Source organism: Labeo rohita, chromosome 12 (genome assembly GCF_022985175.1).
Source record: "Labeo rohita strain BAU-BD-2019 chromosome 12, IGBB_LRoh.1.0, whole genome shotgun sequence".
In the NCBI taxonomy this organism is placed as follows: Eukaryota; Metazoa; Chordata; class Actinopteri; order Cypriniformes; family Cyprinidae; genus Labeo; species Labeo rohita.
The window spans coordinates 10,493,420-10,508,596 of NC_066880.1; the positions used below are offsets into that span (position 1 = coordinate 10,493,420).

The 15,177-nt window shown below is 37.5% G+C and overlaps 1 protein-coding gene across 1 annotated transcript; it reads right to left on the reverse strand.

Annotated features, from left to right (window-relative positions):
* Positions 1-1,308: 1,308 nt before the first annotated feature.
* Positions 1,309-13,894, reverse strand: cpn1 (carboxypeptidase N, polypeptide 1). The gene is made up of 9 exons (XM_051124898.1): positions 13,198-13,894; positions 10,660-10,856; positions 9,894-10,049; positions 5,788-5,964; positions 3,422-3,533; positions 2,776-2,915; positions 2,276-2,375; positions 2,078-2,196; positions 1,309-1,991 (listed from the first exon to the last, which is right to left on the reverse strand). Exons 1-9 carry the CDS (start codon positions 13,418-13,420, stop codon positions 1,875-1,877), a joined length of 1,341 nt encoding a protein of 446 aa, XP_050980855.1. The 5' UTR covers positions 13,421-13,894; the 3' UTR covers positions 1,309-1,874.
* Between the last annotated feature and the right edge of the window lie 1,283 nt (positions 13,895-15,177).

Sequence of the window (15,177 nt, forward strand, 5' to 3'; positions counted from 1 at the left end):
CACTTTTCAGCAGAGTAATAGCAGTGGGCTGACCGTACCGCTACAGCACTGACATCTAGTGTTCTTTTAGCTTCAATAAACATTAGTATGCTCATAGTTGAGAATTTAATATGAGATTGTTTCTTAAATATGCATTGAATATATTAGTCAGAAAACACAAACAATAGCTGATTTAAAAACACTTTATGCAAGCTTCTCAACGAGAGCTTGCATAATCGAGAGGAGTGTAGACTTGCAGCTTGGCATTTTTTGGAACAGACATAAATAATCAGATGTCAAGTTTTCAGTGCATTGAGAAGATGATTTCCAGATACCAAAAGACTGCTCCAGGAAAAAAGTAAGGAATTCCAACATATCTGGGCATCTATCTATCTATCTATCTATCTATCTATCTATCTATCTGTCCGTCTGTCTGTCTACAGTTGAAGCCAAAAGTTTACATACACCTTGCAGAATCTGCAAAATGTTAATTATTTTACCAAAATAAGAGGGATCATACAAAATGCATGCTTTTTTTTTTATTTAGTACTGACCTGAATAAGATATTAAACATAAAATATGTTTACGTTTAATCGACAAGAGAAAATAATAGATTAATTTATAAAAATGACCCCGTTCAAAAGTTTACATACACTTGATTCTTAATACTTTGTTGCTACCTGAATGACCCACACCTGTGTTTTTTTTTTTTTCTGTTTAGTGATAGTTGTTCATGAGTTCCTTGTTTGTCCTGAACAGTTAAACTGGCTGCTGTTCTTCCGAAAAATCCTAGGTCCTACAAATTCTTTGGTTTTTCAGCATTTTTGTGTATTTGAACCTTTCCAGCAATGCCTGTATGATTTTAAGATCAATCTTTTAACACTGAGGACAACTGAGGGACTCATATGCAACTATTAAATAAGGTTCAAACACTCACTGATGCTTAAGAAGAAAACACGATGCATTAAGAGCCAGAGGGTGAAAACTTTTGAGTTTGAATATCAGGGTAAATTTAACTTATTTTGTCTTCTGGGAAACATGTAAGTATCTTCTGTAGCTTCTGAAAGGCAGTAATAATTTTAAAAAAATGATTAGGCAAAAAAAAGAAAAATGTACACTTAATGTACTTCAAAAGTTTTCACCCCCGGCTCTTAATGCACTATCTATCTGCCACATCAACACTTTACATTGTAGAAAAAGTAGCTGACGTCCTTCATGTGATTTTCAGTACTTTAATCTGTACTTTGCATGCAAATGGTGAACTAAAATATGCTTTGTTTACTGAAACATCACATATTCACGTTTAAAGATCATACCAAGAAAATCTGATAATGTGAAAAATATCTTTTATCACAGTAAGTGTATATACAGCACCTTAATGAAAATTTCAGTACATTTGTATAAATATTCACACATGCTCATTACATTAAACATTAATAAACATTAAAAAGAGTAGATAAAAAGACCAATCTTAGTATATTTCAAATGATAAAATGTTTATTTTATTATCCACATGAGATCGTTAATCTTGTACTGATCGACTTCTTATCATATTCAGACATCATTTCCAGTAACAGTCCATCTAAAAGTCTCCATTAATCTTTGATTAATTTCTCATAGAAAGAGAAATATCTTTTGTTTACAGTACATTATATTTTTTCCCTGTTCACAATATTATAAGATAAACATATATATTTAAGCTCCACAAGAACATGAGAGCAAAATATGGATTTCACAATGAAAAACACACTTTGATGCATTTATACAAACAGAGAAACTACATGACATAGTAAAGTGAGGTTTGTCACAGTGAGAGTCCATGTTTCCCTTTGTTGTTCTTCAATTTAAAAAGCAAAGACTTGTTTTGTCTATGTTGAAAGAAGAGTTCTTGCTCTTTATCTCGGGCCAAGGTTGGTTGGAGGAATTTTAGCCGTTGATGAACCTTTCTTGTTGGGATAAGCTTTAATGTTCAAGTTTGTTCCTTTTGGTTGAACTTTCAAATAGAAATGCAACTAGAAAGAACAACAAAATATGTTAGACTATTATTAAAAACAAGTCAGTAATGGCTGAATAGTGTATTTAGGATGTTGTTTATCACCTGTACAGCTTCAGCCGGTCCCACTGTTACTGTACTGGTAAACGGTTGGTAACCTAATGCAGAAGCCGTCACTGTGTAGGTACCCGGCAAGAGCAGACGGAAATAGTCTCCATCCGTTCCTGAAACAGCATCGGATATGTTAAATGAAGTATTAAAGCATTGTACAAAATCAGCTTTTAAATGTAGAACAACTCTCACCGCTGGTGACGTCGTGGTTTATGCCTGCCACAGAGATTATGGCATTGCTAATTGGGTTGTTGTTCTCATCGTAGACCATGCCTTTAATACCATGGTGCACCTGGAGGACAGAAGACAGTCCAGATATGTGTCAATTAAGCTTTCGGTTACGGTCAGGCACTGCACTCAAAGTGGTAAACCGATTCCATCCATTACTTTAAATGTGCTGGCGAGCAGTGTAGTGTTACTTGAACTCACAACGAGACCCCTGAAGCTCCATATCAATTTCACATTATAAGTGTCTAGGGACAGGTTCATTACCTGTTAGTGCCATGGAGAACCAATTTGTCCTTCTTACCTGCATTTGCTAGAATACTGGCCTCCTTTTTACTTGTTTGCTTTTGAATACAAAGCTCTCTCTCAATTTGCTACATGTTTTGAATGCAAAAATGGAGTTTGAACTTCTACTTGTTTCATTACAGGCAGTGAAACAGTCAAATGTGAGAAGAGGAGTTCCTCACCTGCTCCATGTAGGACACCAGAGCCTCTCTGTTGGCCAGCCACTCACTGGCGAGAGCCGTCGCTGGAGGAAACTTATCACAGCTGAGCTCCAGAGTGATCTCAAAGCAGTTCGTATGGAGGTAGTTGAAGTCTTGCATCCCTTCAGAGACACAGAGTGATAATTCTCATTAAGTCACACATTAAAAATATATTATATATAGCAAAGTGTTGGCCAAGGTTAGAAAACATTTACTGTTAATTCATTAATGTTCGCTTTTTTAAATCAAACATTTCATATTTTGTTAGAAAAAAATGTATTGTGCTCTTAAATTCATAATTTTAAACAAAATGTTCACTCATACACAAAAAAAAAACGCCATGTGTGCACAAAATACAAACATTTTCTGCTGTATTTTTTTCTTATGCACATGCAAATGTTTTGTTCATTTTAAAATCAATTTGAATATTGCCCCCAAGAAGTTCATTTCTGACTGGCACATTTACTAGCGGAAAGCTCTAAACTAGAAAACAATCTTGTTTCTTTTAAGATAAATGTGCTTGTAATTCCCAAATTTCTGCTAAATTACAGGGCTTCTAGATGAGACAAAACCGCAAGCCTTGTTGAAGTAATTGAACAAGAACTGTGGTATGTAAAATATAACCCACCCTTAGACAGAGAGTACCAGCTGGCTCCGTTTGTGATTCCTTCATCAAAGTAATCGCCACAATTCCAGCCCTTATGCATCCAGCTGTGGGCGTAGGAGTACGTCTTTGCCAACTACACACACATAGTACACAAACATAAAAATCTGTAAATATTTAACAATAAACAACGGCCAACTTTTCATTAATTTAAGTGTGTGATTTCTGTGCGATTACTCTGGTGGGGAAAAAAACAAAAACATCTTAAATCAGCCTAAGATGGGTTGTTAGCCTAAATTGATCTAATTTAGCTGGTATTACAATGGGATTTTGGGCACTTTTGGAAAAAGCGCCATGAAATTGGAATTGCAAAAATGACTGATGTCAAACAGGTTTTATGAGCACTCCCCCCATCTGCCACTGGTCAAGCTAGCAGATAACCCCGCCCCCAAGAACACAATTGGTTGAGTCTGTGTTGCCTTTGTAATGGTTTGATACAACACAGAATCACAGTGATTACATTTTTCAGGAATATAACCTTATAAATGGCCTGCTTTCTGGACATTAAACTTCTTAGAAGTAGAAAATTATACACTTAAAGAAGAAGTTCACTTTCAGAATACAATTTCCTGATTATTTACTCACCCCCATGTCATCCAAGATGCCTTTTTTTCTTCAGCCACAAAGAAATTACATTTTTTGAGGAAAACATACAAGATTTTTCTCAATATAGTTGACTTTAATGGTGGCCAACAGGTTGAAGGTCCAAATTGCAGTTTCAATGCAGCTTCAAAGGTCTCTACATGATCCCCCCCCCAAAAAAAGATATACTTTTTAATAGGGCTGCCCCCTAATAGTCAACTAATTATTAGACTACGAGAAGCAGCTTGGTTGACCAAAATTTTATTAGTCACTTAGTTCCAGAAAAAAAAACACAAGAAATTGCAAAGTCACACAGTCCGTGACGCACAGATCGTTAACAGCTGGTCTATATGGTAATAGTACATCGAACAGGACATCCAAATGCTCGCCTATTATTCATCTACCTCAAATATGGCTTTTGATCTGAAAGATGTATGTAGTAGCAACTTTACATGGGTGCTTAATCTAATGTTAACCTAGAAAAAAATGTACGCTATTCAAGTGGCTGTGCGGAGTGTGGAAGCTGAATAGCAGCGTACTTACTTTATGACAGATCGTGTCGCCGGTGTGGTCACATTTATATGATCATATAAAAGTAATACATCTTTTGAATCTGTAAAGACTCTACGTTTAGTTTGTGTGCAACAAAACGTTGCGCTTTTGTAAAAAAAATTAAAGCAAACAGGATGCGCTTTCTGTCGTCTCGGTTTCCGTGAACATGAGTGCCAAACTCTGAGTTGGCTTACACTTGCCTTACAGACATGAAAAATATATCTATAGAGAGTGAAATGTCTACTTTCAAATGTACCAATTCAAATAGAAAAACAAATATTCTCAGATTATGTTATCCGTATGAACATGCATGCAGGAGCATCACTACTGCTGTTGATGATGAGTCAGTGTCACAAACTTCATCTTTTAAGCCGAAAACAAAGAAAGCACTAGTTTATCAATAAATTATTAAAAATATCTGCCGGTGCGCTGTGACAAGCTTTTTATTTTTTTTAGCATGCACTTAAATGCTTATTAAGCTATGTAGACAATTAAAGGCTCATAATTGTGATTATTGTGGTTTGTTTATTAAACGTGGTTTGTTTATTAAACGACTAATGCTTAAAATGAATGTCTACTAGTCGACCAGAAAATCTTTAGTCGAGGGCAGCCCTACTTTTTAACCACAAATGGTTGTCTTGCACTAGCTCTGCGATGCACAAAAGTCACATGCGATTAGTTCTTCATCTGTGTACTTCGGTTAAAAAAGATAGTAACAAAAGACAGGGTAGGGAGAAATCATAATTTTTTTCAATTTTATAAAGGGCGTTTGACTTTCTTTGCACGTTCGCTTTGTAAACACTGGGTCGGTACTTCCGCCTACGTCATGCATGTGTGACTACATAATACGTGAGGTCGAGCTATTGCAAGATGAGCATTTGAGGTTAAAAAGTATATAAATGTGTATTTTTCTTAGAAAATGACAGATTGTTTTGCTGCATAAGACCCTTCATCGGCTTGGATCACGTGTAGAGCCCATTGAAGCTCCACTAAAACTGCAATATGTACCTTCAACCCGTTGGCCACCACTGAAGTCCACTATATGGAGAAAAAACCTGAAATGTTTTCCTCAGAAAACTTCTTTTTGACTGAAGAATGAAAAACATGAACATCTTGGATGACGTGGGTGAGTAAATTATCAGGAAATTTTCAATTTTCATTCTGGAAGTTAATGTTTAAATATAAAACCAACATACCTTTTTGAATATTTTATCATCAGCGGTAGCAGAGTATGATGTTTTCCCTCTTAACCGGGGTTCCCGAGACTTATCGAAGGGATAATTAGCGACTACAGCTCCACCATGGAGGTTAGCCGACAGAATAAAGTTGTAATTCTGCATCCATTTTATCACCGCCAAAGTCTCCGGCTCAACCTGCAAAAACCAAGAATACAGAGAAAACTTTCCGATCAGAAAAAACGCATGCTGTGTGCATTATTTCAGCCTTTGTTTTAAGTTTTCATGCCATGACACTCCAACAGTGTCCTTAAGGCCTTTCTGGAATATTCCTTCAGCTGTTATCTGAGAAATCTGACATGTGGTAATGTATCCCACAAGAGACGATAATAAACCTCCACCTGGCCCTGTTGTGTTAAGTAAGATAAGTCTGGCCAGCTCCTTGGAGATGGCTGCTGGGTATTGATCCCATTCGTGCTCTGTTTTGAGGAGACTCTGTATTTATTATGCATGGATCTGTATATATAAACATCCAAGGGTCCCTTTGGCCTTAGCTGTCACTGAAGAGTCAGGTTTCGTGCTGTGAACTCACACAGATGTTTTTCGCCCTGCTAAGCTCTGTGTAGTGCGAAGCCCACGCTGGGGTCAGAGGGTCAACAAGCGGGGTTTGATGTGAGAGTGACAGCTCTTGACTCAGTGAAATGACTGGAACGTGTCATACTCCTCTGACTGCAGTTCTTCTGTTGTTGTCCTGAGGGATGTCTGGCTGCCAGTAGACATACTTACTTCTCCAAAGCTGGAGTTCTCATTTTAGACTGAGGAAAATAAAGAGTAGTTCCTGGAAAGGGCTGTTTAAATGGATTGTATTATTCTGACTGGCTCCAAAAGTCTGGCAATCCTTTCATTTCATTACATAAAATCAAAAAGAAATATTTAATATTCTGTACTATTTCTCTGCCAGTTTCAAATAAGCATAATTGTGAACTACTAAAGGTCAGATGTTTCTGCTTCCACTGAACCACAAGATTTTCTTTGCAACATTCCTAAATGATGGGTAGCATGGATCCTCACAAATGAGACTGACTTTATATTACTCAGCAAGTTGTGAGAGGCTAACCAAAATATTCAGGGCTCATGAAGCTAAAAAGTCCATTTACACAAGCCAAGGCTCTCCATTTTATGAAAGGTGGGCCTGTTGGCAGTTGATAAATAGCAGAACAAGAGCTAGGTGGGTTACTGACAGACTAATGGAGAGCTTAATTGTGTTGTCCAACTGTAAAAACAACGTTTTTCTTCGCCATGCAGGATACTGGCCTTATCCTGTATTTTACTTCAGATTGGAATGTGTATGTACAGTCAAAACGAAATTTATTCATACACCTTCAACATTTCTCACACTATCAGTTTATTCACTATAGATTAGAAAATTGTAATAAAATATGACAAGAACCCAGAGTTAAACTGTGTCAGAACAAATTCATCTCCAACCTTCTGTTAGACTGTCTTGCAAATGAATTAGTTTGAATAGCTGTCAGCACTCAGCTGTTAAATTTATGTTAAAAACACAATTAGATAATACCAATTTAAGTCAACCAATTACCAAGAAATGTCTGTGGTGTAAAAAGATTGCATTTGCAATTAAAGAAAAAACACTTAAGCAAAACATGGTCAGGTCAAAGTGTCTGAATTATTTTTGGTTCCAAATTTTTATCAGTTTTACTGGTAGTCCACTGTATGAAGAATTTCTGGGTATAATAGGTTGCAGTTTACTTAATTTTCCTCACCTACATAAATTAACTATAGTGTCCTGCACCCTCTAGGAAAAAAATATCAAAAATTATATCTGGTGTCTGAATAATTTTTGGTTTGACTGTATATTGTCAGAGCAATAAAAAGTCAACCCATGAAAACAAACTGTATAAACAACATATACATAAAGTTATATGTACTGTATCTCCACTGGTAGAACGTGATGTTAGTGAAAAATGTCATGAGCAGAACGACCCATAGATAACTGAATCTGGGATTCATCCCTGGTCTTTCACAAAGTTCTACACATTTGTCATTGCGTATTATTAAATGTTTTGGATAATTTGAGATTTTATACTTTTTTTTTTAGTGACGTTACACAGATTTTTCTTCAAGGAAGTAATTTAGCAATACCGATTCCGCTTCCTCTATTTTAAAGTAAAATGTTCTTCTTTTTAATGCAATACCATAAACAATGGTTTCGCAGAAACCTTTTATTAATTTTTAGAATCAGACTAAACTGGTCGTGCTTTGTGTTTTTGATTTCCTGGCTCATAAAAGTCACACGATTCAGGAATCGGACTACACTGGCTGCGCTGTATGTTTTTTACTCACTAAAAAGAGTCATGAATTCATTTGGTTTTAGTATTATATTAAAAAGAATTAAAGGGGACATCAGATGCCCTCAAGACATCAGATTTAGGGTCTTCATGAAATGTCTGCAAAATACTTTGGTTAAAATTCCTCAAAGGTCATGTAAAACAACACCCTTTTTACCTTGTCAAAAACAGCTCTGTTCACAACGAACTGTTTGGGTGCGTGGCTCTTTAAGTGTTAATAAGCTACTGCTCACCCCAACCCTCTCTTCCATTTTTGTGTGTTCGGTGGCACGTTACCATTCAAAAACAAAACTAATTAACTGCGTCGTCCTCAGTGGCTCTAAAGACCGGGGCACACCAAGCCGACTTCAAAGAACTAGCAGTGACGAAATCCAACGGTGTTATCGCCTCGCCTCAAACTACAGCTGACTGCAAACTAACACATGCATTCTGCACCTGCGTGAGAAGATTTAGCTGTCCATGTCAGCAGCTTTTAATAGTATATATTCATCATTCAAAAAGAGAAACCAAAACAATAATATACAGTTGAGGTAAAAAATGTTAATTATTTTACCAAAATAAGAGGGGTCATACAAAATGCATGTTATTGTTTACTTAGTACTGACTTGAATAAGATATTTCACATAAAAGACGTTTACATATAGTCCACAAGAGAAAATAATAGTTGAATTTATAAAAATGACTGGTTCAAAAGTTTACATACCCTTAATTCTTAATACTGTGTTGTTACCTGAATGATCCACAGATGTGTTTTCTTTTTTGTTTTGTTTTTTTCAGTGATAGTTGTTCATGAGTCCCTTGTTTGTCCTGAACAGTTAAACTGCCTGCTGGTCTTCAGAAAAATCCTTTAGGTCCCACAAGTTCTTTGGTTTTCCAGCATTTTTGTGTATTTGAACCCTTTCCAACTATGACTGTATGATTTTGAGATTCATCTTTCTACACTGAGGACAACTGAGTGACTCATATGCAACTATTCCAGAAGTTTTAAATGCTCACTGATGCTTCAGAAGAAAACACAATGCATTAAGAACTAATGCATTCTTAATGGTGATCAACTTTATGAATTTGAAGATCAGGGTAAATTTAACTTATTTTGTCTTCTGGAGAACATGTAACTATCTTCTGTAGCCTCTGAAGGTTACAGATATGATAATAAAAATATGGTATTTAGGCAAAATAAGAAATTCTGTTCATTCTGTTCAAAAGTTTTCACCCTCTGGCTCTTAAGGCATTGTTTTTCCTTCCGAAGCATCAGTGAGTGTTGAACTTTCTGTACTATTTGCATATGAGTCCCTCAGTTGTCCTCAGTGTGAAAAGATGCTTCTCAACATCATACAGTCATAGTTGGAAAGGGTTCAAATACACAAAAATGTTGGAAAACCAAAGAATTTGTAGGACCTTAAGGATTTTTCTGAAGGACAGCAGCCAGTTTAACTGGACAAACATGGGACTCATGAACAACTATTACTTAACAAAAAAACACAGCTGTGGATTATTCAGGTAACAACACAGTATTAAGAATCAAGGGGATGTAAACTTTTACATTTGCATCCAATGTCCCCTTTTATATTTTTGTGAAAACTGTGAATAATTTTCACATGAACATCGTTCAAGTGAACAGAATTTTATTGTCTAAACACCTTTCCACACTTTCAAATCGCTACAGAAGCTCCATAACTAATTGCTTGACTCATCTCATTCTTAATAGACAGTGCCTCCTCTCCTACAGCAGTGTATGTGACATTGATTGTTGCTCACCTGTAGTTCCCAATTGTCAGGGAGTGGCAGGTGGTGGTTTTGGCCATTGTGCTTCTCATAGTAATACATAAGAGCATTCAGGTCTGGGAAGTTGCGGTTCAGGTCCACCTCCTTTGCGTTACCACGTCCCACTAAGTAGCCGTTAAACTCTGGACCCTGCAAATCAAAGAAAGAGCACATCATTTCCTATCCTCTAAGTAACCTTTTTAACATTCTCAGTATGTCAGGTGTGAAACTTATACCTCAAGTGGATTATTGTGCTAAGCGAGCTAGAGCATGTTAAAAAAAAATCCTGTCTGATGCTGAGGTGGTTTTCTCTACTAGTTCATGTCTGGTCCAGCGAGACGCTTGATAACTGGGTGTGTGTGGCCACAGTCAGCCACCATTTACTGCTGGACGTATAATTAGTCTCAAAGATCAAGGAGGAGTCTGTATTATTGTAATTGTGCATTCTAGATGTGTGAACGTTGTACAGTAGGTGTACGGATGCTTTGTTTAAGAAAGTGTATTTTTGTATGCATTGGATGTTATTTTTTGCAAGTGTAATTAGTCTCAGATGAAAGCCAACAATGCACTGTGGGATATGGCTGATTCCTTCATAACAAACTGGGGGCCACCAGAGACATACAGCACTCCCACGCCACAGCTGCCACACTGAATAAATAAGTGTATACATATGCATGGTCGCGTTCCATGAGCTGTTGTTCGTGCATTTAAAAATGTGCCGTTGTTTAACAATGTAGATTAGCTACTAAGGATTGTATACCTGCCTGGCGGCCACCTCATATCCATCCGGGTTCATCGAAGGAAGGATGTGGATCCGTGTGTCGTGGATGAGGTGTGTGATTCGCTCGTTTCCTGCTCGGTATTCCTCGCACAGGAACTGGGCTAAGTAGATGAGCAGCTCCCTGCCGAGCACCTCGTTCCCATGCATGTTCCCTACGTACTTGAACTCAGGCTCCACTGAAAAACACAGGTCAGGTGACCGTCAGTCAGGAAGCCATGAGGTCACAGGGTCACATCCGTGAATAGCATGCAAGCAAACAAGCTCTATGCATAGACTTTAAGCACTTCAGAAGAAGGAACTGTATAAATTGAGAGCCAATATGCAATATGAAGCAAATTATCTCAATAATAGTTCATTCTTTTGTCTTTTTAAGACATATGTGACCCTGGAGCACAAAACCAGTAATATAGGCCAATTTTTTTAATTGATGTTTATACATCATAAGTTTTTCTCTGATGTATGGTTTGTTAGGATACGATTATATTTGGCTGAGATACAACTATTTTAAAATCTGGAATCTGAGAGTGCAAAAAAATTTAAATATTAAAAAAATCGCCTTTAAAGTTGTCCAAATGAAGTTCTTAGCAATGCAAATTACCAATCAAATATTACGTTGTGATATATTTACGTTAGGAAATTTACAAAATATCTTCATGGAACATGATCTTTACTTAATATCCTAATGATTTTTGGCATAAAAGAAAAATTGATAATTTTGACCTATACAATGCATTGTTGGCCATTGTTACAAATATACCTGTGCAACTTATGACTGGTTTTGTGGTCCAGAGTCACAAATAAACCATTTATATGAGGAACAGACCATATTTCTTCACAGAAAATTATGGAATGACTAAATTATGACAGAATTTTCATTTTTAGGTGATTTATCCCTTTAAAACAAATGAGATCATTCTACATTGTGGCATGCGGTTGAGTAAGAGGACGCCATAAATGCTAATATCAAATATGAATGAATTCAAATTCATAATTTTCCTCCCACAAAAGCTTTCTGAGTGTTTAACAGCGCAGCAGGCCACTCTCATCGAAATTCCTGTCTCACAGCCAGTTGTCAGCTCATTATTCACAATTATCTCTCCTAACAAGTACCAGCAGATTTCCGTTTGTTCTTTTTTGATGCGGAAGTGAGTGACGGGCGAGATCGCAAATCTAATTAGCCACTGTGTGCAGGCAGACTCATCACGGTCTTCCCATTAATCATCAAATAATTAAATTAACAGTGCTGCGCCTCTGCACGCTAAACGAGCGACCTCGACATTTAACGCATGAAGCGTGAACATTGTTCAAAATCTAAAAGGTCACAACGAATTTTGCCCACTCTGCTGTACCGGTTCCTGTTTTTGTACTCCATGAGGAACATGTATACATCCTGGAATTCTCTGAGAGGTTCTACCTTTGTACTCATATTGCCAAGAGAAGCAGATCTTTACATCTGATGGCAAAGATTCATTTGCTTTCGTAAGCTGATTTATTAACTCCTTTTGTTGATGGATCTTAACTACTTCCAGTAGCTGAGAGTGGAATGTGTTTTGAATGTGAGTGAACAAAGGAACAAGGTCTACAGTGTAGAACAAAAAGGAAAATTTTACTGCAGCAGTTGCTTTTTCGTATCTCGTAAGATATGTTGGCGACAACTGTTAAAGTACAAAATGAATGTGGATAGCATAGCCTAAATAGTTTGGCTTCTTTCAGAGTTTGAGAATTTATCAGTAACTTCTGATTCCAAACTGAGAACAGTTTGAGAGATTGCTCTCTTTTGGAACTGTAGAAGAGACACATGCAAGATTAATGAGGTCTTGTTCTCAACAGAATCATCTGAGAAGCTGAAGTGTCCATTTGCACTGTTTCTCCACTCTTAAAAATAAAGGCTCCAAATGGGTGTTTTTGCATTGATGCCATAGAAGAACCATTTTTGGTTCCTCGAACCTTTCAGTGAACAGTTCTTAAATAAACCATTTTGCACTATAAATAACCTTTTCTGCATTTGTTTTCATGGATGTCCAAGGCTCTTTATGGAACCTTCAATGCCAAAAAAGAATTTATTATGTAATTTATTTTAAAGACTGTAGGAGAAACAATTGAGCTATTAAAGAGTCAAAGAGTCTATCCAGTAGGAATGTTCTTGTTTTAGATCAATGATGAGACTGATGTTTGCTCTTGCTTGCAACAGTTACATACAACACTCCCCCTTAAACCCATTACTGTCTATTCCTAGAAGCAATTTACCGTTTGTGAGTGGTTGAGGAACAACAAGATAAATCAAGTTGACGGTCAACTTTGGCTGGCCTGACAACCCCATGAATAACCGGCCAACGCTTTATTTCAACAATTCTGTGAAGTGCTGTTCTCAGAAGACAGTCCAAATTATGCAATCAAACCCAAATCATTACTTCACCAACCATCTCTGGCAGCCTCAGTAGGAACGTGCTAGAGTTTGCTTGAGCTATATGGGTGAGGAATGTAATGCCTTGGTACAAGAGTAAAGAAAAGACTCACATGCTTCATGGATGCCAGGACGATCACTGAACTCCAGGACGTATAGGTGCCGTCCCTCTATGCTGCGACCGATGCTGTAGATGCGAGTGATGTAGGGGCATTCGCTTTGGATAGCAAAAAGAGCCCTGACCATCTCCTCATAACCATGGTGCTGGAAGTCAGACGCCCCGGTCAGCCCCAGAAGCAGCGCCCCAATCCAGATGAGAGAGGTGCCTGACAGCATGGTCCAAGACTGCTCCGCAAACAGAGCGCCACTTCTTTTCCTCACTCTGTTTCTCGATCCTGCTCTCCCCGTTTGCCTCCTCCCTCTGGACCTCCTCTCACTCCCGCTTAGAAGAGCAAGTAAGGACGGCCCCTCCTTTCTCTCTCTCTTTCTCTCTCTCCCGATTCCCTCGTACCATTTGTGTGTGTTTACTCAACTGGCATTGTTGAAGAAGTGAGAGTCTGACATCACATATGACACCTCAACTTTGGCTTTATGTTCCTCACACTTTCACTAAACCTCCCCCTCTCGTGTTTTTCTGGCAGCGCTAGTTGAGCATTTCATTCCTGACTTGTGGTTTGTCTCTTACTGGCTTTTAAAAGCATGATTGCTGGTGATTTAACTAAAGGGCAATAAAAGCAAACAGGAAAGGGGCGAAATGGAGGCTTTATTTTGGGGGAAAGGGATGTGATTAGCATTTACTCACTCACTTTCACTCCAACACTAGCTCATTCATTAACTCAGAGTAAACACACTTGGAGCCCGAGAGGTTAGAGCTTCTACAGGGCTTTCTGGGAAAGCAGATCATGGGGGACCTAAGGTTTCAGACGGGGCCCCTGAGGCCCTCCCCGCCCCAGTCACCTCTACTATAAACCCCAGGAGCTGCTGTCAGTCACACTCACTGCAACCTGCATGTGAGTAGGGCAGTTGTTGCTTTGTTACTGAATTTATCTCCATTCTCAATAGCACCACTGATGGAAATATAACACCTATTGGATCGACCAAACTAGCAGGATGTTTACTCAACTGCCCATGTGTTTGTGTCATTACTGACTCCCCTTGCTTTTGCCAGACTAGCCATTTGGCTTAAAAGTCATCATAAAATCAAAATGCATATTTCTTTTTTTTTTTTTCTATGGAATACTAGTGTGTTTGTTCTAAATAATTTAGCTGTGCATATACAGTTTCAATAATAAAAATAACATACACCTTGCAGAATCTGCAAAATGTTAATTACTTTACCAAAATAAGAGGGATCATACAAAATGCATGTAATTTTTTTATTCAGTAGTGACCTGAATAAGATATTTTTACATAAAAGATGTTTACAAATAGTCCACAAGAGAAAATAATAGTTGAATTTTTAAAAATGACCCTGTTCAAAAGTTTACATACACTTGATTCTTAGTACTGTGTTGTAACCTGAATGATCCACAGCTGTGTTTGTTTTTTTTGTTTTTAGTAATAGTTGTTCATGAGTCCCTTGTTGTCCCTTGTCCTGAACAGTTGAACTGCCTGCCGTTCCTCAGCAAAGTCCTTTAGGTTCCACAAATTCTTTGGTTTTTCAGCATTTTTGTGTATTTTGAACTCTTTTCAACAATGACTGTATGATTTTGAGATCCATCTTTTCACACTGAGGACAACTAATTGACAACTAAGTGCTACTATTACAGAAGGTTCATTGATGCTTCAGAAGGAAACACAATGCATTAAGATCCAGGGGGTGAAAACTTTTGAATGGAATGAGGATGTGTACATTTTTCTTATTTTGCCTAAAAATCATATGTTTTTCATTTAGTACTGCCCTTCAGAAGCTACAGAAGATACTTACATGTTTCCTAGAAGACAATATAAGTTAAATTTACCCTGATCTTTAAATTCAAAAAGTTTTTACCTCCCCCTTCCTCTTAATGCATCATTTTTCCTTCTGGAGCATCAGTGAGCGTTTGAACCTTCTGTAATAGTTGCATATGAGTCCCTCAGTTGTCCTCAGTGTG

Bases quoted from the DNA above. Each gene is read 5' to 3' on its own strand.
- cpn1 (XM_051124898.1), bottom strand. From the start codon at position 13,420: ATGCTGTCAGGCACCTCTCTCATCTGGATTGGGGCGCTGCTTCTGGGG. The intron at 5,965-9,893 runs GTGAGCAACAAT...TGGTTTTTGCAG, and splicing joins CTGACAATTGGGAACTACAG to GTTGAGCCGGAGACTTTGGC. The intron at 3,534-5,787 runs GTATGTTGGTTT...ATGTGTGTGTAG, and splicing joins ATGATAAAATATTCAAAAAG to TTGGCAAAGACGTACTCCTA.